This window comes from Salvelinus alpinus, chromosome 2 (assembly GCF_045679555.1).
Source record: "Salvelinus alpinus chromosome 2, SLU_Salpinus.1, whole genome shotgun sequence".
In the NCBI taxonomy this organism is placed as follows: Eukaryota; Metazoa; Chordata; class Actinopteri; order Salmoniformes; family Salmonidae; genus Salvelinus; species Salvelinus alpinus.
This window is the reverse complement of record NC_092087.1, coordinates 60,616,811-60,644,736: the sequence shown is the minus strand read 5'-3', so window position 1 is coordinate 60,644,736 and position 27,926 is coordinate 60,616,811. Positions and strand designations below refer to the sequence as shown.

Below are 27,926 nucleotides of genomic sequence, written 5' to 3'. Positions count from 1 at the left end.
CCTCACCTTCCTCATGATCATTGATGCCCCACGAGGTGAGATCTTGCATGGAGCCCCAGACCGAGGGTGATTGACCGTCATCTTGAACTTCTTCCATTTTCTAATAATTGTGCCAACAGTTGTTGCCTTCTCACCAAGCTGCTTACCTATTGTCCTGTAGCCCATCCCAGCCTTGTGCAGGTCTACAATTTTATCCCTGATGTCCTTACACAGCTCTCTGGTCTTGGCCATTGTGGAGAGGTTGGAGTCTGTTTGATTGAGTGGGTGGACAGGTGTCTTTTATACAGGTAACGAGTTCAAACAGGTGCAGTTAATACAGGTAATGAGTGGAGAACAGGAGGGCTTCTTAAAGAAAAACTAACAGGTCTGTGAGAGCCGGAATTCTTACTGGTTGGTAGGTGATCAAATACTTATGTCATGCAATAAAATGCGAATTAATTACTTAAAAATCATACAATGTGATTTTCTGGATTTTTGTTTTAAATTCCGTCTCTCACAGTTGAAGTGTACCTATGATAAAAATTACAGACCTCTACATGCTTTGTAAGTAGGAAAACCTGCAAAATCGGCAGTGTATCAAATACTTGTTCTCCCCACTGTATATATATATATATATATATACACACACATAGAGTTGAAGTCTGAAGTTTACATACACCTTAGCCAAATACATTTAAACTCAGTTTTTCACAATTCCTGACGTTTAATCCTAGTAAACATTCCCTGTCTTAGGTCAGTTAGGATCACCACTTTATTTTAAGAATGTGAAATGTCAGAATAATAGTAGAGAGAATGATTATTTCAGCTTTTATTTCTTTCATCACGTTCCCAGTGGGTCAGACGTTTACATATACTCAATTAGTATTTGGTAGCATTGCCTTTAAATTGTTTAACTTGGGCCCAACATTTCGGGTAGCCTTCCACAAGCTTCCCACAATAAGTTGGGTGAATTTTGGCCCATTACTCCTGACAGAGCTGGTGTAACTGAGTCAGGTTTGAAGGCCTCCTTGCTCGCACACACCTTTTCAGTTCTGCCGCACAAATTTTCTACGGGATTGAGGTCAGGGTTTTGTGATGGTCACTCCAATACCTTGACTTTGCTGTCCTAAAACCATTTTGCCACAACTTTGGAAGTATGCTTGGGGTAATTGTCTATTTGGAAGACCCATTTGCGACCAAGCTTTAACTTCCTGACTGATGTCTTGAGATGTTGCTTCAATATATCCACATAATTTTCCATCCTCATGATGCCATCTATTTTGTGAAGTGCACCAGTCCCTCCTGCACCAAAGCATCCCCACAACATGATGCTGCCACCCCCGTGCTTCACGGTTGGGATGGTGTTCTTCAGCTTACAAGCATCCCCCTTTTTCCTCCAAACATAACGATGGTCATTATGGCCAAACAGTTATATTTTTGTTTCATCAGACCAGCGGACATTTCTCCAAAAAGTACGATCTTTCTCCCCATGTGCAGTTGCAAACCGTAGCCTTGCTCTTTTATGGCGGTTTTGGAGCAGTGGCTTCTTCCTTGCTGAGCAGCCTTTCAGGTTATGTCGATATAGGACTCGTTTTACTGTGGATATCGATACTTTTGTACCTGTTTCCTCCAGCATCTTCATTTACATTACATTTACATTTAAGTCATTTAGCAGACGCTCTTATCCAGAGCGACTTACAAATTGGTGCATTCAACTTATGACATCCAGTGGAACAGCCACTTTACAATAGTGCATCTAAATCTTTTAAGGGGGGGGGGGGGTGAGAAGGATTACTTTATCCTATCCTAGGTATTCCTTAAAGAGGTGGGGTTTCAGGTGTCTCCGGAAGGTGGTGATTGACTCTGCTGTCCTGGCGTCGTGAGGGAGTTTGTTCCACCATTGGGGGGCCAGAGCAGCGAACAGTTTTGACTGGGCTGAGCGGGAACTGTACTTCCTCAGTGGTAGGGAGGCGAGCAGGCCAGAGGTGGATGAACGCAGTGCCCTTGTTTGGGTGTAGGGCCTGATCAGAGCCTGGAGGTACTGGGGTGCCGTTCCCCTCACAGCTCCGTAGGCAAGCACCATGGTCTTGTAGCGGATGCGAGCTTCAACTGGAAGCCAGTGGAGAGAGCGGAGGAGCGGGGTGACGTGAGAGAACTTGGGAAGGTTGAACACCAGACGGGCTGCGGCGTTCTGGATGAGTTGTAGGGGTTTAATGGCACAGGCAGGGAGCCCAGCCAACAGCGAGTTGCAGTAATCCAGACGGGAGATGACAAGTGCCTGGATTAGGACCTGCGCCACTTCCTGTGTGAGGCAGGGTCGTACTCTGCGGATGTTGTAGAGCATGAACCTACAGGAACGGGCCACCGCCTTGATGTTAGTTGAGAACGACAGGGTGTTGTCCAGGATCACGCCAAGGTTCTTCACAAGGTCATTTACTGTTGTTCTGGGATTGATTTGCACTTTTCGCACCAAAGTACGTTCATCTCTAGGAGACAGAACGTGTCTCCTTCCTGAGCAGTATGACGGCTGCGTGGTTCCATGGTGTTTATACTTGCATACTATCGTTTGTACAGATGAATGTGGTAAAATGACTTGTGTCATGCACAAAGTAGATGTCCTAACCGACTTGCCAAAACTATAGTTTGTTAACAAGACATTTGTAGAGTGGTTGAAAAACGAGTTTTAATGACTGAGGCAGGCAAATACCTTTCACCGAGCTGTGTAAAAACAGGGTTGAGACAATTAATTGTAATTTATCTTAATGATCTTTTGTTGTTTGCAGGTGCACTGTGCTTCTATGCAGCCAGGTCCCATCTACTTTTTAACTCCTCGCAAGTGTGGCTTGTTTTGTGTCTGCTGTGAAGGAATACCACAACAAGTCAACTACTTGATTGATGAAGGCATGTCATCCAGTAAAGGCAGCAGCGCAGTCATCAACTACATGCACCATTTCTTCACCAACTACGGAGTTGGGGAAACACGTGTGGAACTGAATTGTGATAACTGCAGTGGCCAAAACAAGAACAAGTTTGTGCTCTGGTATTGTGCCTGGCGGACGATGTACAAGCTCCACCAGAGTCTCGACATTCACTTCCTGATCACAGCCCACACCAAGTTTGCCCCCGACTGGTGCTTCGGCCTCATCAAGCAGCGCTTCAGAAAGACCAGAGTGAACAATTTGTCTGAGATTGTGAAGGACAGCACTGTGACAGGGGTCAACATCCCACAGCTGGTTGGATTGGACGATGGTACGGTGCTGGTGGAAAGCTATGGCTGGCAACAACACCTGACTCCGTACTTCAGGCAGCTGCCACAGATCAAGTACCAGCACATCAGGTGAATATAATTTTCATTGCATTGTATGAGGTTATTCTTCTTATCTAAACTTAGGAGGTGAATTGATGTTGTGCAAGGTTGTAATGTCTTCTACATTTTTTTGTTATTTCCTGTTTTACAGCTTCGATGCTCTGGAGCCTGGTGTTGTTGTCGCCAAGGAGTGTTTGGACTCAGTCGGGACTAGTTTCAGCTTATGCGCAACGCTGACATCCTTCCTCCCATAGATGGTCTGCCTGTACAAGTACCACCTGGACTAGACACAACTAGACAAACGTAACTTTTTGAGAAGATCAGGGAGTTTTGCGACAAAGAGGCTTTGGACATCACATGTCCTGCACCAAAGTCAAGGGCAGGACAGAAACAGGCTCTCCGACTTTTTCTGATATTGCTGTTATGCAAGTAACATGTGGCTGTAGAGACCCATCCACTTTGCAAGATGTGGCCAGTGGTGTAAAGTACTTAAGTAAAAATATTTTTTGAGGGTATCTGTACTTTACTAACTATATTTTTGGCAACTTTTACTTTCACTTCACCGCATTCCAAAATAAATTTTTTTACAGCTTTTTACTCCATACATTTTCCCCGACACCCAAAAGTACTTATTACATTTCGACAGGAAAAGTGTCCAATTCACACACTTATCAAGAGAACATCCCTGGTCATCACTACTTCATTTGATCTGGCAGACTCACTAAACACAAAGGCTTTGTTTGTAAATTATGTCTGAGTGTTGGAGTATGCCCTGGCTCTCCGTCAATAAAACATTTAAATTAAATTCTCATCAGGACTCATCAGACCAAAGGAAAGATAACCACCGGTCTATTGTCTATTGCTCATGTTTCTTGGCCCAAGCAATTCTCTTCTTATTATTTGTGTCCTTTAGTAGTGGTTTCCTTGCAGCAATTCGGCTATGAAGGCCTGATTCACGCAGTTTCCTCTGAATAGTTGATGTTGAGAAGTGTCTATTTGAACTCTGTGAAGCATTTATTTGGGCTGCAATTTCTGAGGCTGGTAATTCTAATGAACTTATCCTCTGCAGCAGAGATAACTCTGGGTCTTCCTTTCCTGTGGCGGTCCTCATGAGAGCCAGTTTCATCATAGCGCTTGATGGTTTTTGCGACTGCACTTGAAGAAACTTTCAAAGTTCTTGAAATTCTCCGGATTGACTGACTTTCATGTCTTAAAGTAATGATTGACTGTCGTTTCTCTTTGGTTATTTGAGCTGTTCTGCCATAATATAGACTTGGTCTTTTACCATATAGGGCTATCTTCTGTATACCACCCCTACCTTGTCATAACACAACTGATTGGCTCAAACGCAGTAAGAAGGAAAGAAATTCCACTAATTAACGTTTAACAAGGCACACCTGTTAACTGAAATACATTCCAAGTGACTACCTCATGAGGCTGGTTGAGAGAATGCCAAGAGTGTGCAAAGCTGTCATCAAGGCAAAGGGTGGCTACTTTGAAGAATCTCAAATATAAAATATATTTTGATTTGTTTGAAACTTTTTGGGTTACTGCAGTACATTATTTCATAGTTTTGATGTCTTCACTATTATTGTACAATTTAGAAAATTGTAAAAAATAAAGAAAAACCCTTGAATGAGTAGGTGTGTCCAAACTCTTGACTGGTACTGCATGTATCACAACTAAAGTTACATAAACAATTCTAAATTAAGCATATAGGAGTACCTGTATCTTTGTTAACCACTCAACACAGAATAGCCGCATGTGCACCCCACCTCAAATCGTTTGGAGAAATATCCTTTATTTTTTTATTCAGCTATGTTCAATTGTATTCTTCATACTTTAAAATAATATAAAATAATGCCACAGAATTCTAAGCAAATATTGTCTGCTAAATTAACTAGTGTAGCACACAGCCATATGGCATAGCCAGATCAGGGCCTAACATAAGGACAAGTTTTCTTCATATCATGTTTCTTTTGACCTGTCTAAAAGAAATAATGGATATATTGTGATGGTGTAGGCTATATTACATGTATTTATTAGACTTGCAGATGTTACAATGGTCTGCATCAGTGGCTTGTATGCTATGCGTGGAAGCCAGGCGACGCTAAATGTGTTTATGTTAATTAACCGTCAATTACCGTGAGACCGGCAGTTATTTGCTTGACAATCACCGGCTGACAAAATGTCATGACCACCACAGCTCTAGTCACTGACAATGTCAGTGTTTTATTTTTTAATTTAATTTTTTTACAAAGCAAAAAAACTAATAATGAAAGTAGTAAAATGGTGCATGTCATGTATGTCATATTGCTTGCAGCTGTATGTATCTGAATTTAGGATACCAATGAAACATCACTACTACTATCTGCCCTGAACAAGTATCCCTCACCTGCTATCTTGGTGGCGATGCGGGTGGTTACAGGGGGTCCAAAGCCTTTGTTGGTGCTGGCTTTGAGGGTGAAGAAGTAGGTGGTGCCCGGGTAGAGCCCCATGAACAGGTGTTGGGTCTCGTTGCGTAACTTGAACACCCTGCCACGCTGGGTGGTCAGGTCTGCACTGGGGTCCAAGGAGCTCAGAGCCTTATAGGTGATCTGTAAGAGCAGAGTGAAAAACGTAACATCATCTATAAACTCCTCAAAAAAAGAAATGTCCTCTCACTGTCAACTGTGTTGATTTTCAGCAAACTTAACATATTATTACACATTTATACAAACATATAAGTTCAGCAAACTTAAATATTTGTATAAACATAACAAGATTTTAAAAAAATTACAAACTGAACAAGTTCCACAGACATGTGGCTAACAGAAATGTAATAATGTGTCCCTGAACAAAGGAGGGATCCAAATCAAAAGTAACAGTCCATATCTGGTGTGGCCACCAGCTGCATTAAGTAGTGCAGTGCATCTCCTCCTCATGGACTGCACCAGATTTGCCAGTTCTTGCTATGAGATGTTACCCCACTCTTCCACCAAGGCACCTGCAAGTTCCCGGACATTTCTGGGGGGAATGGCCCTAGCCCTCACCCTCCGATCCAGCAGGTCCCAGACGTGCTCAATGGGATTGAGATCCGGGCTCTTCGCTGTCCATGGCAGAACACTGACATTCCTATATTGCAGGAAATCCCGCACAGAACGAGCAGTATGGCCGGTGGCATTGTCATGCTGGAGGGTCATGTCAGGATGAGCCAGTAGGAATGGTAAGGGAAGAGGATGTCTTCCCTGTAACGCACAGCGATAAGATTGCCTGCAATGACAACAAGCTCAGTCCGATGATGCTGTGACACACCGCCCCAGACCACGACGGACCCTCCACCTCCAAATTGATCCCGCTCCAGAGTACAGGCCTCGGTGTAATGCTCATTCCTTCAACGATAAACGCAAATCCGACCATCACCCCTGGTGAGACAAAACCGCGACTTGTCAGTGAAGAGCACTTTTTGCCAGTCCTGTCTGGTCCAGCGACGGTGGGTTTGTGCCCATAGGCGACGTTGTTGCCGGTGATGTCTGGTGAGGACCTGCCTTACGACAGGCCTCCAGCTTCTCTCAGCCTATTGCGGACAGTCTGAGCACTGATGGAGGGATTGTGCGTTCCTGGTGTAACTCGGGCAGTTGTTGTTGCCATCCTGTACCTTTCCCGCAGGTGTGATGTTCGGATCCTGTGCAGGTGTTGTTACACGTAGTCTGCCACTGCAAGGACGATCAGCTGTCCGTCCTGTCTCCCTGTAGCGCTGTCTTAGGCGTCTCACTGTACAGACATTGCAATTTATTGCCCTGGCCACATCTGCAGTCCTCATGCCTCCTTGCAGCATGCCTAAGGCACGTTCACACAGATGAGCAGGGACCCTGGGTATCTTTCTTTCGTTTTTTTCAGAGTCAGTAGAAAGGCCTTTTTAGTGTCCTAAGTTTTCATAACTGTGACCGTAATTGCCTACTGTCTGTAAGCTGTTAGTTTCTTAACCTCCATTCCACAGGTGCATGTTCATTAATTGTTCATGTTCTTTTTGTTTTTTTACCTTTATTTATACAGGTTTTTCTCAATGTTTAGTAACAGAAGTCAGAACAACCACCGAGAACTTGTCTTTTACGTATACAGCAACACCATCACTCTTAGATTTACGATCTGTACGAAAAACTTTGTAACCATTTATGCCAATATTTTTTTGTCTGTAATAGATTTTTTAAGCCAGGTTTCAGAAAGCATAAATACATCAGGGTCGGCAGTTTTTATCCATATATTCACAAAATCAAGCTTCGGCAGAAGACTTCTTCATTGAACAAGCATGGGAAACAGTGTTTAAACCCTTTACAATGAAGATCTGTGAAGTTATTTTTTTGAATTATCTTTGAAAAACAGGGTCCTGAAAAAGGGACTTTCTTTTTTTGCTGAGTTTATTATGAACAAAATTCTTTTAAAGGTCCAATGGAGCCAATTTTATCTCAATATCAAATCATTTCTAAGTAACAATGAAGTGCCTAACTGTGATTGTTTTCAATTAAAATTGTCAAAAATAAACACAAATAATTTTTTTAATCATAATTTTCACAGTATTATTCCAACCTCAGTGTGGAAATATTTACAATATACATTATATAACACAGGAAACTCAAACACAGTTGGTTCATAGACTGTGTCATGACGTTGCCCTGTTGGGTCAAATGGAATTGTTGTGCAATTTAAATGTTTAAATATGTGAAAAGATTCAATGTAATTTTAGCCTCCTAAATAAGAGAATTGTTTCATAGTAAAACTACACCCAAGTGAACAGACATTGGTTGAGAACTATGAAACACACCCTTCTCTCCCCCAGTACAAAAGCTTGTTGACGGAAGTCAACCTTAGTTCCAGAAATGTGAGGACTGCTGTTCTAACGTTTAGAAGGGCGAATTTCAATGTGGAGGTGACGATCACCACACTGGAATGGTGAATTTCGACTTGACCAGACAGAATACAGCACGAGCTGATTATGGCAACTTGGTATAAACTTTGAACTATTATTCTCTAAAGAAGAAGTGATACATCCTAGACGTTGAGTTATCAGCTGCAGCTGTAAACGTACGTGTCCTAGGAAAGGACAGACAATCTCCTAAGAACGACAGGGTACTTCAACGTATCCGTTGTACAACACTACGACCAGAAATATTCTTCAAAGAACAATGGGGATCTCTGCTGGGCAAACCCGTCTTCCATCTTCGACCCATCTATCGAAGCGCAGCTCAGAGTAAATATATGTCTTGCATTTTCTTTTTCCGAATGGGCGGTAATTAGAATGCATAAGAGTCTGTGTTTACGGTAATATAGCTTCTCAAGGTCCGATAGAGACCCAATTCCTTTGTCCCTCAGCCTTCCCGCTCTTTCATTCAAACCCAATCCCATTCCTTTGTGTAACCAGCCGTCATATTGGGTTAGTCATCTAGGGACTTTTCCTGACATGATTATAAATCAATGTATGATCTATCCTGTGTATATACATGTATTTCTGTGTGATTATTTAGGTATTTAGTAAATAAATAATTAAGCCAATTTGTGTATTGCTGATAAAACTTGCTAGCCATGGCTCGTGCAGATAACCAAGTACTTTAGGACAATCAGAATGAGACTCAATAAGGTGACGATTAATAATTGACTGCTATTGATATAAAATATCTTCAGAAGACAGCAACTCTATAAACACTCTTCTGTGGTGCCCCAAGTTATTAATTAGTTAATTGTTGCATGGTTTAATTCTAATCACAATCAATTAAACGTTAGGTCATCGATTTGATAAAATTGACTGATTAAATGAGATGACAGGCTGAGACACGACAACTGTTTTATATAGAAAATAAATGTGAACCTGCAAGCTACTTTTTCCAGTATTTCTGATAGAATGTCATTCGGGATGGCCAGCATTGCAAGCAGTAAAGATCATTTTAATTGGTATAATAGTCCGTAGTGAAAAGTTGTCTTATTGTAAAAAGAAAGGAAGAGTAGGAATGCAGGATAGAAAGGTAAACATAATGCCACATTGTTGTGTGGGCTGAAAACACAGTGGTAGCTTAACTGGTACCAATGCCAATAATAATATTCGATTTAAGGTATTATTGTTATGAACGAAACACAATACTGTAATTTTCGGGCATATGCAATGCTTTGCAATAGTGAAGAAGAACAGAACGGTAATGTCAGTTCTGTTGGTCCCACCAGTAAATTTCCGGCTGCATTTGAATTAGCTACACACTGCTGTGTGCCACAGCCATAAAATATTGGCAATGCATTACAACAGAAATATTGACTGTGTCGAAACAAATAGAAAGGGCTTCCATAGCCACAAACGTTCAAACGCATGTTCTGCATTTGTTTTGTTCTTTTCGCCGGAGATTGATGTTTCTGTAAATTGATGTGTACAGGGTTGGGGGCAATCAAAACATTTTAGGCTGACGTTTCACAGCTCACAACTCCATTAGACGAATTCAAATCAAACCAATTGACAGCTCAGTGCCTGCTGGCAGCTGGGCCAGTCTCTGCTTGAAAGGCTTTCATGGTTAAGTGCTGGATACGGCATGGCCCCTAGACCATGCTGCACTGACCACAGGCAAAGAAACAATAGAGGCAATACAAGCCACCACTTAAAATACAATTTTAGCTGAAAGTAAAACAACTGAAAAGATGATAAAAATAAGGAAAACAATAGTGTGGGGGGGAAATGCCTCAGCCACCTCAGGGCAGCTGCATCCTAGGTTGTGAGGAAGTGTGTCCTAGATCAGCTTTTTTAAAACCTGTCATTGGGGACCCCCAGACAAAGCTGGGCCAAAATTATGTAAGATGAATATGGGTCGGGAGTGGTATAGACTTGGGCGTGTGATTGGTGGATGGTTGGCTGTGTGAGACAGAGTGAGTCAGACATCGTCCAGCCACTGACTGCTTTAAGAATTTTTCTAAGTTGATAATGAGTTGGAAAGGAACTAAAACTGAAACAAATGGAGCCTTCCTGTAGACATGGAAGATTCTGGTCATTTTTTAATTCCTTTCCTAGCTGTTATTCATGTAATTTTGTTTGAGTTAAGTGGTTCACAACACTTTCACCAATTGTTTAATCATTCATCTTTGCAAGGCATCCGTTTGAGGTGACAAGCATCCACTATTCAGTGCATGGCAACAGAGATAGCAAAATACATTGTTACTTTTTGTTGTGCTCAATGTTGGCCCATGCTGACACGATGGCATCACGCACTTGCTGCAGATTGGATGGCGGTAGATTCAGGCGGAGGTGTTGCTAACATTTATGATAGCAAATTTCAATTTGCTATCATAAAGACGTTTTCGTCTTTTGAGCTTCTAGTCATCAAATCTATGCAGCCTACTCAATCACTTTTTATAGCTATTGTTTACAGGCCTCCTGGGCCATATACAGCGTTCCTCACTGAGTTCCCTGAATTCCTATCGGACGTTTTAGTCATGGCAGATAATATTCACATTTTTAGTTACTTTAATATTCACATGGAAAAGTCCACAGACCCACTCCAAAAGGCTTTCAGAGCCATCATCGACTCAGTGGGTTTTGTCCAACATGTCTCCGTACCTACTCAATGCCACAGTCATACTCTGGACCTAGTTTTGTCCTGTGGAATAAATGTTGTGGATCTTAATGTTTTTCCTCATAATCCTGGACTATCGGACAACCATTTTATTACGTTTGCAATCGCAACAAATAATCTGCTTAGACCCCAACCAAGGATCATCAAAAGTCGTGCTATACATTCTCGGACAACCCAAAAATTCCTAGATGCCCTTCCAGACTCCCTCCGCCTACCCAAGGACGTCAGAGTACAAAAATCAGTTAACCACCTAACCGAGGAACTCAATTTAACCTTGCACAATACTCTAGATGTAATCGCACCCCTAAAAACATGTCATAAGAAACTAGCTCCCTGGTAAACAGAAAATCCCCGAGGTCTGAAGCAAGCTTCCAGAAAATTGGAACGGAAATGGCGCCACACCAAACTGGAAGTCTTCCGACTAGCTTGTAAAGACGGTACCGTGCAGTATCGAAGAGCCCTCACTGCTGCTCGATCATCCTATTTTTCCAACTTAATTGTGGAAAATAAGAACAATCCAACATTTATTTTTGATACTGTTGCAAAGCTAACTAAAAAGCAGCATTCCCCAAGAGAGGATGGCTTTCACTTCAGCAGTGATAAATTCATGAACTTCTTTGAGGAAAAGATCATGATCATTAGAAAGCAAATTACGGACTCCTCTTTAACTTTTTAGGGATAGGGGGCAGCATTTTCACTTTGGATGAATAGCGTGCCCAGAGTGAACTGCCTCCTACTCTGTCCCAGATGCTAATATATGCATATTATTATTACTATTGGATATAAAACACTCTGAAGTTTCTAAAACTGTTTGAATGATGTCTGTGAGTATAACAGAACTCATATGGCAGGCAAAAACCTGAGAAAAAACCCAAACAGGAAGTGAGAATTCTGAGGCTGGTCGATTTTCAACTCATCGCCTATTGAAATCGCAGTGGGATATGGATCTGTTTGCACTTCCTACGCCTTCCACTAGATGTCAACAGTCTGTAGAACGCTGAAGGAAGCTTCTACTGTGATGTTGAGCCGGATGGGAGCTGTTTGAGTCAGTGGTCTGGCAGAGAGCCAGTTCCTGGTCACGCGCATTCCTCATGATATCGGCTTGCGTTCCATAACTTCTATAGACACAAAGCAATTCTCCGGTTGGAACGTTATTGAATATTTATGATAACAACATCCTAAAGATTGATTCAACACTTAGTTTGACTAGTTTATTCGTCCTGTAATATAACTTTTTGAAGTTTTCGTCCGAAGTTCGCCTGGACCTGCACGAGCATTTTGGATATGCGTACTAAACGTGCAAACAAAAGTAGCTAATTGGACATAAATAATGGACATTATCGAACAAAACAACAATTTATTGTGGAACTAGGATTCCTGGGAGTGCATTCATATGAAGATCATCAACAGTAAGGGAATATTTATCATGTAATTTCATATTTCTGTTGACTCCAACATGGTGGAGAAATGTTGTGTCTATCAGAGCGCCGTCTCAGATTATTGCATGGTTTGCTTTTTCCGTAAAGTTGTTTTGAAATCTGACACAGCGGTTGCATTAAGAACAAGTGTATCTTTAATTTTTTGTAAAACATTTGTCTTTCATCAAAGTTTATGATGAGTATTTATGTTATTTGATGTGGCTCTCTGCAATTTCTCCGGATATTTTGGAGACATTTCTGAACATGGCGCCAATATAAACTGAGATTTTTGGATATAAATATGCACATAATCGAACAAAACATACATGTATTGTGTAACATGGTGTCATCTGATGAAGATCATCAAAGGTTAGTGATACATTTTATCTCTATTTCTGCTTTTTGTGACTCCTATCTTTGGCTGGGAAAATGGCTGTGTTTTTTTGGATTTGACGGTGATCTAACATAATCATATTTTGTGTTTTCGCTGTAAAGCATTTTTTTAATCGGACACGATGGGTAGATTAACAAGATGTTTATCTTTCATTTGCTGTATTGAACTTGTTAATGTGTGAAAGTTACATATTTCTAAATCACATTTTTGAATTTCCCGCGCTGCCTTTTCAGCGGAATGTTGTCAGGGGTTCCGCTAGCGGAACGTGTGTCCTAGAAAGGTTACATCTGCGTATTCCTCCAAAGCTCAGTTGTCCTGAGTCTGCACAACTCTGCCAGGCCCTAGGATCAAGGGAGACACAAGTTCTTTAGTAATATATCTCGACACATTGATGAAAATAATCATGGCCTCTAAAACTTCAACCTGCATACTGGACCCTATTCCAACTAAACTACTGAAAGAGCTGCTTCCTGTGCTTGGCCCTCCTATGTTGAACATAATAAATAGCTCTCTATCCACCGGATGTGTACCAAATACACTAAAAGTGGCAGTAATAAAGCCTCTCTTGAAAAAGCCAAACCTTGACCCAGAAAATATAAAAAACTATCGGCCTATATCGAATCTCCCATTCCTCTCAAACATTTTAGAAAACTCTGTTGCGCAGCAACTCACTGCCTTCCTGAAGACAAACAATGTATATGAAACGGTTCAGTCTGGTTTTAGACCACATCATAGCACTGAGACTGCACTTGTGAAGGTGGTAAATTACCTTTTAATGGCATCAGACCGAGGCTCTGCATCTGTCCTCGTGCTCCTAGACCTTGGAGCTGCTTTTGACACCATCAATCACCATATTCTTTTGGAGAGATTGGAAACCCAAATTGGTCTACACGGACAAGTTCTAGCCTGTTTAGATCTTATCTGTCGGAAAGATATCAGTTTGTGGATGGATTATCCTCTGACAAATCAACTGTAAATGTCGGTGTTCCTCAAGGCTCCGTTTTAGGACCACTATTGTTTTCACTATATATTTTACCTCTTGGTGATGTCATTCGGAAACATCATGTTAACTTTCACTGCTATGCGGATGACACACAGCTGTACATTTCGATAAAACATGATGAAGCCCCAAAATTGCCCTCCCTGGAAGTCTGTGTTTCAGACATAAGGAAGTGGATGGCTGCAAATGTTCTACTTTTAAACTTGGACAAAACATAGATGCTTATTCTAAGTCCCAAGAAACAAAGAGATCTTCTGTTGAACCTGACAATTAATCTTGATGGTTGTACAGTCGTGTCAAATAAAACTGTTAAGGACCTCAGCGTTACTCTGGACCCTGATCTCTATTTTGACGAACATATCAAGACTGTTTCAAGGACAGCTTTTTTCCATCTACGTAACATTGCAAAAATCTGAAACTTTCTGTCCAAAAATGATGCAGAAAAATGTATCCATGCTTTTGTCACTTCTAGGTTAGACTACTGCAATGCTCTACTTTCCGGCTACCCGGATAAAGCACTAAATATACTTCAGTTAGTGCTAAACACGGCTGCTAGAATCTTGACTAGAACCCAAAAATGTGATCATATTACTCCAGTGCTAGCCTCTCTACACTGGCTTCCTGTTAAGGCAAGGGTTGATTTCAAGGTTTTACTGCTAACCTACAAAGCATTACATGGGCTTGCTCCTACCTATCTTTCCGATTTGGTCCTGCCGTACATACCTACACGTACGCTACACTCACAAGACGCAGGCCTCCTTACTGTCCTTAGAATTTCTAAGCAAACAGCTGGAGGAAGGGCTTTCTCCTATAGAGCTACATTTTTATGGAATGGTCTACCTACCCATGTGAGAGACACAGACTCGGTCTCAACCTTTAAGTCTTTATGGAAGACTCATCTCTTCAGTAGGTCCTATGATTGAGTGTAGTCTGGCCCAGGAGTGTGAAGGTGAACGGAAAGGCACTGGAGCAACGAACCGCCCTTGCTGTCTCTGCCTGGCCGGTTCCCCTCTCTCCACTGGGATTCTCTGCCTCTAACCCTATTACAGGGGCCAAGTCACTGGCTTACTGGTGCTCTTCCATAGGAGGGACGGCATGGAGTGGGTTGAGTCACTGACGTGATCTTCCTGTCCGGGTTGGCGCCTCCCCTTAGGTTGTGCCGTGGTGAAGATCTTTGTGGGCAATACTCGGCCTTGTCTCAGGATGGTAAGTTGGTGGTTGAAAACATCCCTCGAGTGGTGTGGGGGCTGTGCTTTGGCAAAGTGGGTGGGGTTATATCCTGCCTGTTTGGCCCTGTCCGGGGGTATCGTCAGATGGGGCCACAGTGTATCCTGACCCCTCCTGTCTCAGCTTCCAGTATTTATGCTCCAGTAGTTTATGTGTCAGGGGGCTAGGGTCAGTCTGTTATATCTGGAGTATTTCTCCTGTCTTATCCGGTGTCCTGTGTGAATTTAAGTATGCTCTCTCTAATTCTCTCTCTTTTTCTCTCTTTCTTTCTCTCGGACGACCTGAGCCCTAGGACCATGCCTCAGGACTACCTGGCCTGATGACTCCTTGCTGTCCCCAGTCCACCTGGCCGTGCTGCTGCTCCAGTTTCAACTCTTCTGTCTGCACGCTATGGAACCCTGACCTGTTCACCGGACGTGCTACCTATCCCAGACCTGCTGTTTTGAACTCTCTAGAGACAGCAGGAGCGGTAGAGATACCCTGAATGATTGGCTATGAAAAGCCAACTGACATTTACTCCCGAGGTGCTGACCTGACCTGCACCATCCCCCTCTCTCTGCACCATCCCCCTCTCTCTCTTCCCCCTACACTAGACTCTGTTAGGCAGGTCATAAATTCCTGGAGGAGATTCTTCCTCATGGCCAGACAGTATAGAGAGAGAGTGAGTTTTCATAGAGAGAACAAAGGAACTTCTTCCACCTCACAGAACCTGAGAACTGAACAATATTCATGTTCTGGAGATTGTATAAACGGTCAGTGAAGTAGCCAGCTATGAACTGGACCGTTTGGTACAATTTTGTGAAACTCATGAGAGACAATACAGCCACATTACCATAACACTGTTTATACAAGAGTCTCAGTTGTGAGGCTTGCATCTAATTGTTGTATAAAATGAATGAGTAAGGATGGAACTATTTGTGGAATTATGTAATGTGATTTTAAACTGTTTAATGAAGGAAACTCCCTTTGGAGTTTAACTAAATCATAGGCCCGCCCCATGAGCACAGACATTGATCTGGCATCGTGGGACAGCCCCTTTCTGCTCTTCCGAATATAACTCCCACCGTGGGAATTTATCTTCAGACCATGCTTCTCTCAATTACAAGAGGGCTTAGGTTTGAGTAGACTCCAGCTTACCTCGATAACCACGAGAGGGCTAAGGTTTCAGACGATTGCTGAATTCTAACCATACCACATGGTTAAACTCTGACTATTGAACCGACAGAATAAGAACAAATCTTTGATACTAATTACTAGTCTGCAGCTAGGAATTCGGTATCATTGAACGCGAAGACCGACAACCGCCGTCATTGCTGAATGTTACTCTGAACTATCCATTCTAACCACGGCAGAGAGAGAGAGGGCGGACAAACTCTCCAACAGAAACAAACTTTCCAACAGAGATCACGATGACACACTGAGCGTAAATATATATATTGATTGCAATTATTCCCGAATGAGTGAGCGTTCATGTGCAAAGGATTAGCATTTCAATTGTTATAATTATCACTTTGTAGTGTCTTTTATCTCAGTTGACCCCCACTTCCCTTTTGTCCACCAAGCCGCGATACCGGTTTATCCCACTAGGGAAACTCCGCTATCATTTCCTTGTAACCATATCTACTTGTTTGTTTGTGTGCATTTCTGTGATTGATTATTTAGTTAACTTCTTGCAACTATAGGGGGTGCTGTTCCGCATTAGCATATTTGGGTCTCCAAATTAAACTGCCTCGTGCTAAATTCTTGATCGTACAATATGCATATTATTGTTATTATTGGATAGAAAACACCTTCTAGTTTCTATAGAAGTTGGAATTTTGTCTCTGAGTGGTACAGAACAATTTCTACAGCACTTTTCATGACAGGGTTCAGATTTCAGAAATTTTTACCTCTGATCTGGAGTCTGTTTTTAAGGCGACAGTGAATGCTATGAAGAAACCGACACTGCCTACGTCTTCCTCTGGGTGTCTGTACGTCATCACGTTTTGAATGAAATCGATGGGACATTCACAGCCATTATAAAAGACCAAAATGTATAGAGACCGCCCTTTCTCGTCGTGCGCCTGAAGCGTGAAGGCCATCGGACTTGCCTCGTTCCAAATCGTTTTTTAGAGAGTGATATTTCTCCGGTCATGTTTTCAGTCGTTATAGTTGTTAAAAACATCATAATGTAGTTAATTTGAACCGTTTTATAGCAATTTATATCCGTTTAGTGCGATTTTGAGGAATTTCTTTGTCGTGCCCTTTTTAGCTTTGGAAACGTTTCGGGGTGTCGGTCGTTGGTGGTGGACATTTCGAAGGACAGAGGACATCTATCGACCAAAAGACGTTTATAACATAGAAAGGATACATTGCCCAAGAATATGATGGAAGAACAGCTCAAAGTAAGCAATATTTAATATGATAAATCGTGTTTCTGTCGAAATATTTTAAACGCATATTTCGCCATTTTGTTTGGTATAGCTTCACTTGGCGAACCCTGTATTGAAAAGTAAGGATAATTTTAAAAATGTAAATCAGCGGTTGCATTAAGAACTAATTTGTCTTTCGATTGCTGTCAACCCTGTATTTTTTAGTCAAGTATATGATTAGCTTTCAATTAAACTAGATCACTCTGATAGATGACGTCAGACATATTGAGGCTTGATTTCCTAGTATTTTTATTGTGTAACCACGGTTTTGTATGGCTAAATATGCACCTTTTCGAACAAACTGTATATGTATGTTGTAAAATGATGTTACAGGAGTGTCATCGGAAGAATTCTGAGAAGGTTAGTGAAAAAATTAATATCTTTTGGCGGTGATTACGTTATAGCGCTCTTTGGCTGGAATCGATGCTCTGGTAACGTTTGCACATGTAGTATGCTAACTTATCGATTTATTGTGTTTTCGCTGAAAAACGCTTAGAAAATCTGAAATATGGTCTGAAATCACAAGAACTGGGTCTTTCCATTGCTATGCTTTGTCTATTTTTATGAAATGTTTTATGATGAGTAAATTGGTCATACACGTTGCTCTATCTAGTAATTCTAGTGGATTTGTGATGGTCGGTGCAATTGTAAACTGTGATTTCTACCTGAAATATGCACTTTTTTCTAACAAAAACTATCCTATACCATGAATATGTTATCAGACTGTCATCTGATGGTTTTTTTTATAGGTTATTGGCTATCAATATCTTAGTTGAGCCGAATTGGTGATAGCACCTGAAGGAGTAAGAAACTGATGGAGTTAGAATAGTGGTGTATTTTGCTAACGTGTTTAGCTAATAGATTTACATATTTTGTCTTCCCTGTAAAACATTTTAAAAATCTGAAATGGTGGCTTTATTCACAAGATCTGTATCTTTCATCTGGTGTCTTGGACTTGTGATTTAATGATATTTAGATGCTACTATCTACTTGTGAAGCTATGCTAGCTATGCTAATCAGTGTGTGGGGGGTGGGGGGTGCTCCCGGATCCGGGGTTAGTAGCCGTGAAAGGTTAATAAATAAATTATTTAAGACAATTGATGTACGGATAGTGAAGACTGGGTTCGTGCAGATAACCAACAATTTAGAACGTTTGGAATGAGACTAACATGAGGTAAAGAATACTTCATTAATTAGAAGAATAATTGATCAGATATTAAATTATCTGAAAGTTTTATTAGGAAAATTATAACTTTGTAATCTGAATATTTTCCTTGGTGACCCGACTTCCTAGTTAATTACAGTTACATGATTAAGTTAGTTTAATCACGTAATAATAATTACAGAGAATTTATTTGATAAAAATAAGTCTTCAGTTTAATGATGCCAAAGACACGACAACTGTGATTATTATTATTTGAGCCTGCTGGTCATCGATGAACATTTGAACATGTTCTGTTATAATCTCCACCCGGCACAGCCAGAAGAAGACTGGCCACCCCTCATAGCCCGGTTCCTCTCTAGGTTTCTTCCTAGGTTCTGGCCTTTCTAGGGAGTTTTTCCTAGTCACCGTGCTTCTACACCTGCATTGCTTGCTGTTTGGGGTTTTAGGCTGGGTTACTGTACAGCACTTCGTGACATCAGCTGATGTAAGAAGGGCTTTATAAATACATTTGATGCTGCGAACAGCCCATTCCATCTCATCCCAAAGATGCTATATTGGGGTTTGTCAACATCAATGTTCAGATACGCTGTGGGGTTCAATCATTGTTCATTTGGTATCAAGGGACCTAACGTGTGCCAGGAAAACATTTCACACACCAGTACGCCGCCAGCCTGTACCGTTGACACCAGGCATAACGGGTCCATGGACTCCTGCTGCATACGCAAAATCCTGAATCTGCAATTAGCATGACGCAACAGGAACCGGGATTCGTTGGACCAGGCAATGTTTTTCCACTCCTCAATTGTCCAGTGTTGGTGATCCATCTCTTGTCTCAACGATAAGTTGAGAGATACTTCTTCTTGCACTGGAGCCACTTCTTCTTGTTTTAAGCTGATAGGAGTGGATCCCGGTGTGGTCATCTGGTGCAAAATCCCATCCTTGACAAGGATCGATAAGTTGTGTGTTCTGAGATACCGTTCTGCACACCACTGTTGTACTGTGCCGTATATCCTAGCAACAGGACATTGAAAACTGCAATCTTATGTTTCACTGAGTTGTGGCTAAACAACGACATGAATAACATGCATATGGCGGGTTTTAAGCTTTTTTGGCAGGGTTGAACAGCAGCCTCTCGTAAGACAAGGGGTGACGGTCTATGTATATTTCTAAACAGCTGGTGCACGAAATCTAAGGAAGACTCAAGGTTTTGCTCACTTGAGGTAGAGTATCTCATGATAAGCTGTAGACCACACTATTTATGAAGAGAGTTTTCATCTGTATCTTTCGTAGCTGTGTACATACAACCACAAACCGATGCTGGCACTAAGAACGCACTCAATGAGGTTTATACGGCCATAAGCAAACAGGAAAACGCTCATCCAGAGGTGGCGCTCCTAGTGGCCGGGGACTTTAATGCAGGGAAACTTAAATCCGTTTTACCTCATTTCTACCAGCATGTTAAATGTGCAACCAGAGGGAAAAAAACTCTAGACCACCTTTACGCCACAGACAGAGAGGCACACAAAAGCTATCCCTCGCCCTCCATTTGGCAAATCTGACCATAATTCTATCCTCCTGATTCCTGCTTACAAGCAAAACACTAATGCAGGAAGCACCAGTGACTTGGTCAATAAGAAAGTGGTCAGATGAAGTAGATGCTAAGCTACAGGACTGTTTTGCTAGCACAGACTAGAATATGTTCCCGGGATTCTTCCGATGGCTATGAGGAGTACACCACATCAGTCACTGGCTTCATCAATAAGTGCATCCATGACGTCGTCCCCACAGTGACCAACCAGAAGCCATGGATTACAGGCAACATCCACACTGAGCTAAAGGGTAGAGCTGCCGTTTCCAGGACCGGGACTCTAACCAGAAAGCTTATAAGAAATCCCGCTATGCCCTCCGACGAACCATCAAACAGACAAATCGTCAATACAGGACTAAGATGGAATCGTACTACACCGGCTCCAAAGCTCGTCGGATGTGGCAGGGCTTGCAAACTATTACAGAATACAAAGGGAAGTACAGCCGAGAGCTGCCCAGTGACACGAGCCCACTAGACGAGCTAAATTACTTAATTACGCTCGCTTCGAGGAAATTAACACTGAAGCTTGCATGAGAGCATCAGCTGTTCCGGACGACTGTGTGATCATGCTCTCTGTAGCTAATGTGAGTAAGACCTTTAAACAGGTCAACATTCACAAGGCCACAGGGCCAGACAGGTTACCAGAACGTGTACTCTGAGCATGCTCTGACCAACTGGCAAGTGGCTTCACTGACATTTTCAACCTCTCCCTGTCTGAGTCTGTAATACCAACATGTTTCAAACAGACCACCATAGTCCCTGTGCCCAAGAACACTAAGGTAACCTGTCTAAATAACTACCGACCTGTAGCACGTCTGTAGCCATGAAGTGCTTTGAAAGGCTGGTCAACACCATTATCCCAGAAACACTAGACCCACTCCAATTTGCATATCGCACCAACAGATCCACAGATGATGCAATCTCTATTGCACTCAACACTGCCCTTTCCCACCTGGAAAAAACACCTATGTGAGAATGCAATTCATTGACTACAGCTCAGTGTTAAAACCCATAGTGCCCTCAAAGCTCATCACTAAGTTAAGGACCCTGGGACTAAACACCTCCCTCTGCAACTGGATCCTGGACTTCCTGACGGGCCGCCCCCAGGTGGTAAGGGTAGGTAACATCTGCTCAGTCCCCTCCTGTACTCCCTGTTCACTCATGACTGCATGGTCAGGCACAACTCCAACACCATCATCAAGTTTGCCGATGATACAACAGTGGTAGGCCTGATCACCAACAACGATGATACCGCTTATAGTGAGGAGGTCAGAGACCTGGCTGTGTGGTGCAACAACCTCTCCCTCTATGTGATCAAGACAAAGGAGAAGATTGTGGACTACAGGAAAAGGAGGACTGAGCACGCCCCCATTCTAATCCACAGGGCTGCAGCGGAGCAGGTTGAGAACTTCAAGTTCCTTGGTGTTCACATCACCAACAAACTATCATGGTCTAAACACACACAGACAGTTGTGAAGAGGGCACGACAAAGCCTATTACCCCTCAGGAGACTGAAAAGATTTGTCATGGGTCCTCAGATCCTCAAAAGGATCTACAGCTGCACCATCGAGAGCATCCTGACTGGTTACATCACTGCCTGGTATGGCAACAGCTCGGCCTCTGACAGCAAGGCACTACAGACGGTAGTGCGTACGGCCCAGTACATCACTGGGGCCAAGCTTCCCGCCATCCAGGACCTCTATACCAGGCGGTGTCAGAGGAAGGCCCTAAAAATTGTCAAAGACACCAGCACCCCTAGTCATAGACTGTTCTCTCTGCTGCCGCACGGCAAGCAGTACCGGAGCATCAAGTCTAGGTCCAAAAGGCTTCTTAACAGCTTCTACTCCGAAGCCCTAAGACTCCTAAACAGCTAATCGAAGAGCTACCCAGACCCCTCTTTTACACTGCAGCTACTCTCTATTTATTATCTATGCATGGTCACTTTAATAACTCTACCTACATGTACATATTACCTCAATTACCTCGACTAACCCGTGAACCCACACATTGACTCTGTACCGGTACCCCCTGTATATACTGTAGCCTCGATATTGTTATTTTACTGCTGCTGTTTAATTATTTAATACTTCATATTTTAATTTTTTTACTTATGTATTTTTGACTTAACATGTTTTTCTTCTTAACTTCTAAAGCATTGTTGGTTATTAAGGGCTTGTAAGTAAGCATTCACTGTAAGGTGGCACCTGTTGTATTCTGAAGCATGTGACTAATTTAATTGTATTTATTTATCTGTTTCTGGCACGCCTGTTAGCTTGCACGATTCTTGCCGTTCTCCTTCGACCTCTCTCATCAACAAGCTGTTTTTGCCCACCTGACTGCTGCTGACTACATGTTTTTTGTTTGTCACGACATTCTCGGTAAACCCTAGACACTGTTGTGCTGAAAAACCCAGGAGGATTACGGGACCGGCACGCCTGGTATTGACGATCATACCACGCTCAAAGTCGCTTAGGTCACTCGTTTTGCCCATTTTAACATTCAATGGAACAGTAACTGAATGCTCATAATATAATAGCTGAAATCAATATTTATTAATGGGGACTCTTGCTCAGACTTACTCAGATTTTTACTCAGAATGTTATCGCAAAATAATTTGTTTGTGTGTGAACACGTATTACTCTGGCTCTCCTTCTCCTTGGTTGATATACTCACCAGGGAGGCATCATAAAGCAGAGGTAGTTTATTGCCCTATGAAACAGCAGCGGCACTGAGGCACTGCACTGTGGGTAATGGAGAGACTACGTCTGTAGGATAACTCATCGTTGAGACGAGAGATGAATGCCAGTTAAGGACGCTGTATCAAACAGCAGCACACAAAAATAAAAGCAAAAGATGCAGGCCAATGTGTATATCTGCTTCAAAACCCATGCAATCTACGAAAAGTCTGCAAAGTACCATGGCAACAATGGCATGAGTCGCTATATCGATCTATACATTTTTTCACCTCGGGGACAAAGGTGTGGACAGTTTCGAAAGCCACACGGCAATCAACGGTCTTCCATTATCCATTCATATCCATTCAGTTATCTTGTAAGCTTTTTCAGTTTCACATCAGATACAAATCAAGATGGAATGATGCTGAGGCATGTGTGAATAAGAGGCTACAATGGGGGGAGGAAATGATAGGTCTATATAATATAAAAATGATAAAATATGCCATTTAGGAGACACATTTCTCCAGAGTGACTCACATTTCATGAGTGCATACATTTTTAGGTTGTGTATGTGATCCCTGCAGGAATTGAACTGCCTGGGCACGTGATCAGTGGAGTTGGGGTTGGCTGCCTGGCTGCATTAGGGGCAGGTGACACAGCTGCTATACGGCTGCCAGCTCGGGGCATGGGACCTAATCCACTCCACTCAGGCCATTAGCGAACTGGTAAATGCAGGCCAGGCCTGTAATTGAGTTTAACGAGTATTAAGTGGCTTCGCTTGCACATCCATCGCTCCCTGGGAATCAGGGACACATGGGGTACTGCTTGTAACATGTTAAATGTTCTGAAACAGATGCATTATTTGTGGCATGGAATTAATCAATTGCGCAACATATAACATGTACAAACAATACCTTATATGGACAGAGGGTATGTGGGGTTGACTGGACTGTTGGATGGTCTACTGGATACAAGCTCCAAAATCGTACAGGAGAGACTTGGATGTAACAGTGGTCCGACCAGGATTTGCACACAAATACAGTACAGTGCATCTAGGGAAAGATGTAAAGGGAGGGAATGTATTGACGCCCGACGTCCTTTGAGAACTGTCACAAAGTGATGCGAGACAAAGGAAGAATGTGTTCATTTGGGCACAGAATGTTTTTGTTTTTATGTACAGTTTCCAGCATTGTCATTTCATGCCTCTGCTATCAGGCCCTCTGAGCTGTCAGATATTGTGTAGAAATGGTGCTGCATATCAAGAGAGAGCGGAGAAGCTGTCATGTGACGAATGCTACGTACACAGCTAGCTTAGAATAGACAGCAGTAGAAATTGCAATGCACAATCAACTGTATTATGCGTCAGTTATGTAATTTGTCCATGAGACGGTAGAGATAATTGAGCTCAGGTGCATCCTGTTTCCATTGATCATTCTTGAGATGTTTCAACAACTTGATTTGAGTCCACCTGTGGTAAACTCTATTGATTGGATATGATTTAGAAAGGCACACACCTGTCTATATAAGGTCCCAGAGTTGACAGTGAATGTCAGAGCAAAAACCAAGCCATGAGGTCGAAGGAATTGTCTGTAGAGCTCCGAGACAGGATTGTGTCAAGGCACCGATCTGGGGAAGGGTACTAAGAAGAGAAGAAGAAGAGTGCTAAGAACCTTGGCGTGATCCTGGACAACACCCTGTCGTTCTCAACTAACATCAAGGCGGTGACCCGTTCCTGTAGGTTCATGCTCTACAACATTCGCAGAGTACGACCCTGCCTCACGCAGGAAGCGGCGCAGGTCCTAATCCAGGCACTTGTCATCTCCCGTCTGGATTACTGCAACTCGCTGTTGGCTGGGCTCCCTGCCTGTGCCATTAAACCCCTACAACTCATCCAGAACGCCGCAGCCCGTCTGGTGTTCAACTTTCCCAAGTTCTCTCACGTCACCCCGCTCCTCCGCTCTCTCCACTGGCTTCCAGTTGAAGCTCGCATCCGCTACAAGACCATGGTGCTTGCCTACGGAGCTGTGAGGGGAACGGCACCTCCGTACCTTCAGGCTCTGATCAGGCCCTACACCCAAACAAGGGCACTGCGTTCATCCACCTCTGGCCTGCTCGCCTCCCTACCTCTGAGGAAGTACAGTTCCCGCTCAGCCCAGTCAAAACTGTTCGCTGCTCTGGCACCCCAATGGTGGAACAAACTCCCTCACGACGCCAGGTCAGCGGAGTCAATCACCACCTTCCGGAGACACCTGAAACCCCACCTCTTTAAGGAATACCTAGGATAGGATAAAGTAATCCTTCTAACCCCCCCCCCCCTTAAAAGAGTTAGATGCACTGTTGTAGAGTGGTTGTTCCACTGGATATCATAAGGTGAATGCACCAATTTGTAAGTCGCTCTGGATAAGAGCGTCTGCTAAATGACTTAAATGTAAATGTAATGTAAATGGGTACCATAAACATTCTGCAGCACACAGTGGCCTCCATCCATTTCTGCAGTGAAGTGTGGTGGTTAATTTCTTTAATTTCAAATGAGGAGAGACAAACTTATCACACAAGTAAATGATGTGAGTGCTCTGCAATAACGATGGCTGGTCGACGAACCACCCTTAGATGATTTGTTGAGAGCCCCGAAACAAAGGATACAACAATCTTTTATAGCAAAGATACACCCCCTTAGTCTACATGACAAACAAAATATGTGTGGAATGGGTCACAAGGTTAGGATTTGTATGAAATAAATGAATTATACACAGCAGACAGTATCTGCTGTAAAGACTGTTCTTATTGTGTGGAAACCAGGGTATGGACCCCAAAACAAGGGTCCTCTCATCATTATCCATACCCGAGCCATCTCCACCATGGTACACAAACACCAACTCTTGTTACGGAATGCGGTTTTTAGGTTTTATCACCAAAGGCATCGTAAATCCAATCTCAGCATTAAGCCCCCAGAGGCCCAACTCAGAAGACTACGCACAGATGAGTGTTCTGAGAACCCTATTCTATTCCATAAAACAACCATTTGATGCAATAACAGTATAACATAATCTTGTAATTTCGCTCTCACAAAGGTCCCCAAGAACACAGTGGCCTCCATCCGTCTTAAATGGAATAAGTTTGGAACCACCAAGACTCTTCCTAGAGCTGGACACTTGGCCAAACTGAGCAATCGGCAGAGAAGGGCCTTGGTTAGGGAGGTGAACAAGAACCCGATGGTCACTCTGACAGAGCTACAGAGTCCCTCTGCAGCACTCCAACAATCAGGCCTTTATGGTAGAGTAGCCAGACGGAAACCACTCCTCAGTAAAGGCACATGACAGCCCGCTTGGAGATTGCCAAAAGGCACCTGAAGGACTCTCAGACCATGAGAAACAAGATTCTCTGGTCTGATGAAACCAAGATTGAACTCTTTGGCCTGAATACCAACCGTCACGTCTGGAGGAAACCTGGCACCATGGTGATGGGAGCATCATGCTGTGGGGATGTATTTCAGCGGCAGGGACCGGGAGATTAGTCAGGATCGAGGGAAAGATGAATGGAACAAAGTACAACGAGATCCTTGATGACAACCTGCTGGGGCGAAGGTTCACCTTCCAACAGGACAACGGTCCTAAGCACACAGCCAAGACAACGCATGATTGGCTTCGGGACAAGTCTCTGGGTGTCCTTGAGTGGTCCAGCCAGGGCCCGGACTTGAACCCGATCAAACATCTCTGGAGAGACCTGAAAATAGCTGTGCAGCAACGCTCCCCATCCAACCTGTCAGAGCTTGAGAAGATCTGCAGAGAAGGGAGAAACTCCCCAAATACAGGTGTGCCAAGCTTGTAGCATCATACCAAAGAAGACTCAAGGCTGTAATTGCAGCCAAAGGTGCTTCAGCAAAGTACTGAGTAAAGGGTCTGAAGGGTCTATGTAAATGTGATATTTCCATGTTTATTTTAAATACATTTGCAAAATTCTTTTTTTAACTGTTTTTGCTTAGACATTATAGGGTATTATGTGGCGATTGATGAGGGAAAAAAACTATTTAATACATTTTAGAATAAGGCTGTAATGTAACATTTGGAAAAAGTCGAGGGGTCTGAATACTTTCCGAATGCACTGTAGGCTAGCAATTGTTAAATTTACAGCACTGTTGTAAAATATGCAGTCTATCCCAATCTCTATCCCTATAAGCACTCCTGATCCCCAGCTAAAACCTCGCATTTGCTGTCTTCGCTCCGAACATATTCCCAGCCTCTAGTACACTCCCCACCATCTCCATCCTCCGTGATTCTATGTCAATGGACACACAACTACTTGTGTACATGCTTAGATTCTTACAACAAAATGCCACATTCCACCTATATAAAACTTTCATTGTGTCTGTTGTATCTCTATAAATCTATGTATCTCTATCCTGAAGGTGAGACACAACAAGGGAGAGTTGCCACCTCTGCCACTTTACACGTCCCCACAGGCCCCGACGACAGGGAAAAGCAAACTGGGTCGGCTGCGAAGCTCACGAGAGAGAGCCAACCACTCAATTTAGCACATTGCTGACAGAGAGATAGAAAATAAAAATGTTATCTTCGTGAGGCGCTAACTCGCCCCAATACATCAGGCCATTCACGGCAGGTCCTGATTTAGCCTGGTGGCACTCTTCAGAGGTACCATACTGCCATCAGAGGCTGTAGGAGTAATGTGTGTGTTTGTGTGGTCAAAGAGTTGGAAATAGTTGAGCTGAGCACAGCATCATCACAGATCTGAGATTGGCAACTACATGAGATAATGTGTTTGCAGTTTCTATTAAGAGTGGAATAAGCTATGAAAAAAATTGGAAGGTATGTTGTTCTATTCATCTAAATGGAAAAAACTGTTTGGGCTTCAAGCATTAGATCAAAATCACATTCTCCACCTCTGAATACAGACGGTAGCTTTGGTCACTGATCGTCGAAGGTAGAAAAACAAGTTCTATTCCCACAAACTACTTCTGTTTTCAACAAATATCATCAGACACCCAAAAGACTGACGAAGAGTGGGAACATGTTCAACAAAATAGAGATCAAAGACTTACACAAATCAAGTATTTTGCATGCAGACAATGCTTGGCGAAAAGTAAGAGGGCACACTACAGAAAGAAAGCCACCTCAAACAGATTCTTCAGCACTGATTAATGCAATGTCATTATGCGTCTGCT

The 27,926-nt window shown here is 42.8% G+C and overlaps 1 protein-coding gene across 16 annotated transcripts in view; it reads right to left on the bottom strand.

Moving 5' to 3' along the window:
• ptprt (protein tyrosine phosphatase receptor type T) overlaps window positions 1–27,926 on the bottom strand; it is a 487,625-nt gene that overhangs the window by 144,886 nt on the left and 314,813 nt on the right. For all 16 annotated transcript variants that reach the window (XM_071386753.1, XM_071386649.1, XM_071386662.1 and 13 more), the window contains exon 10: window positions 5,682–5,883. In XM_071386753.1, coding sequence (XP_071242854.1) covers window positions 5,682–5,883 — 202 coding nt within the window. The remainder of the gene's footprint in view (window positions 1–5,681; window positions 5,884–27,926) is intronic.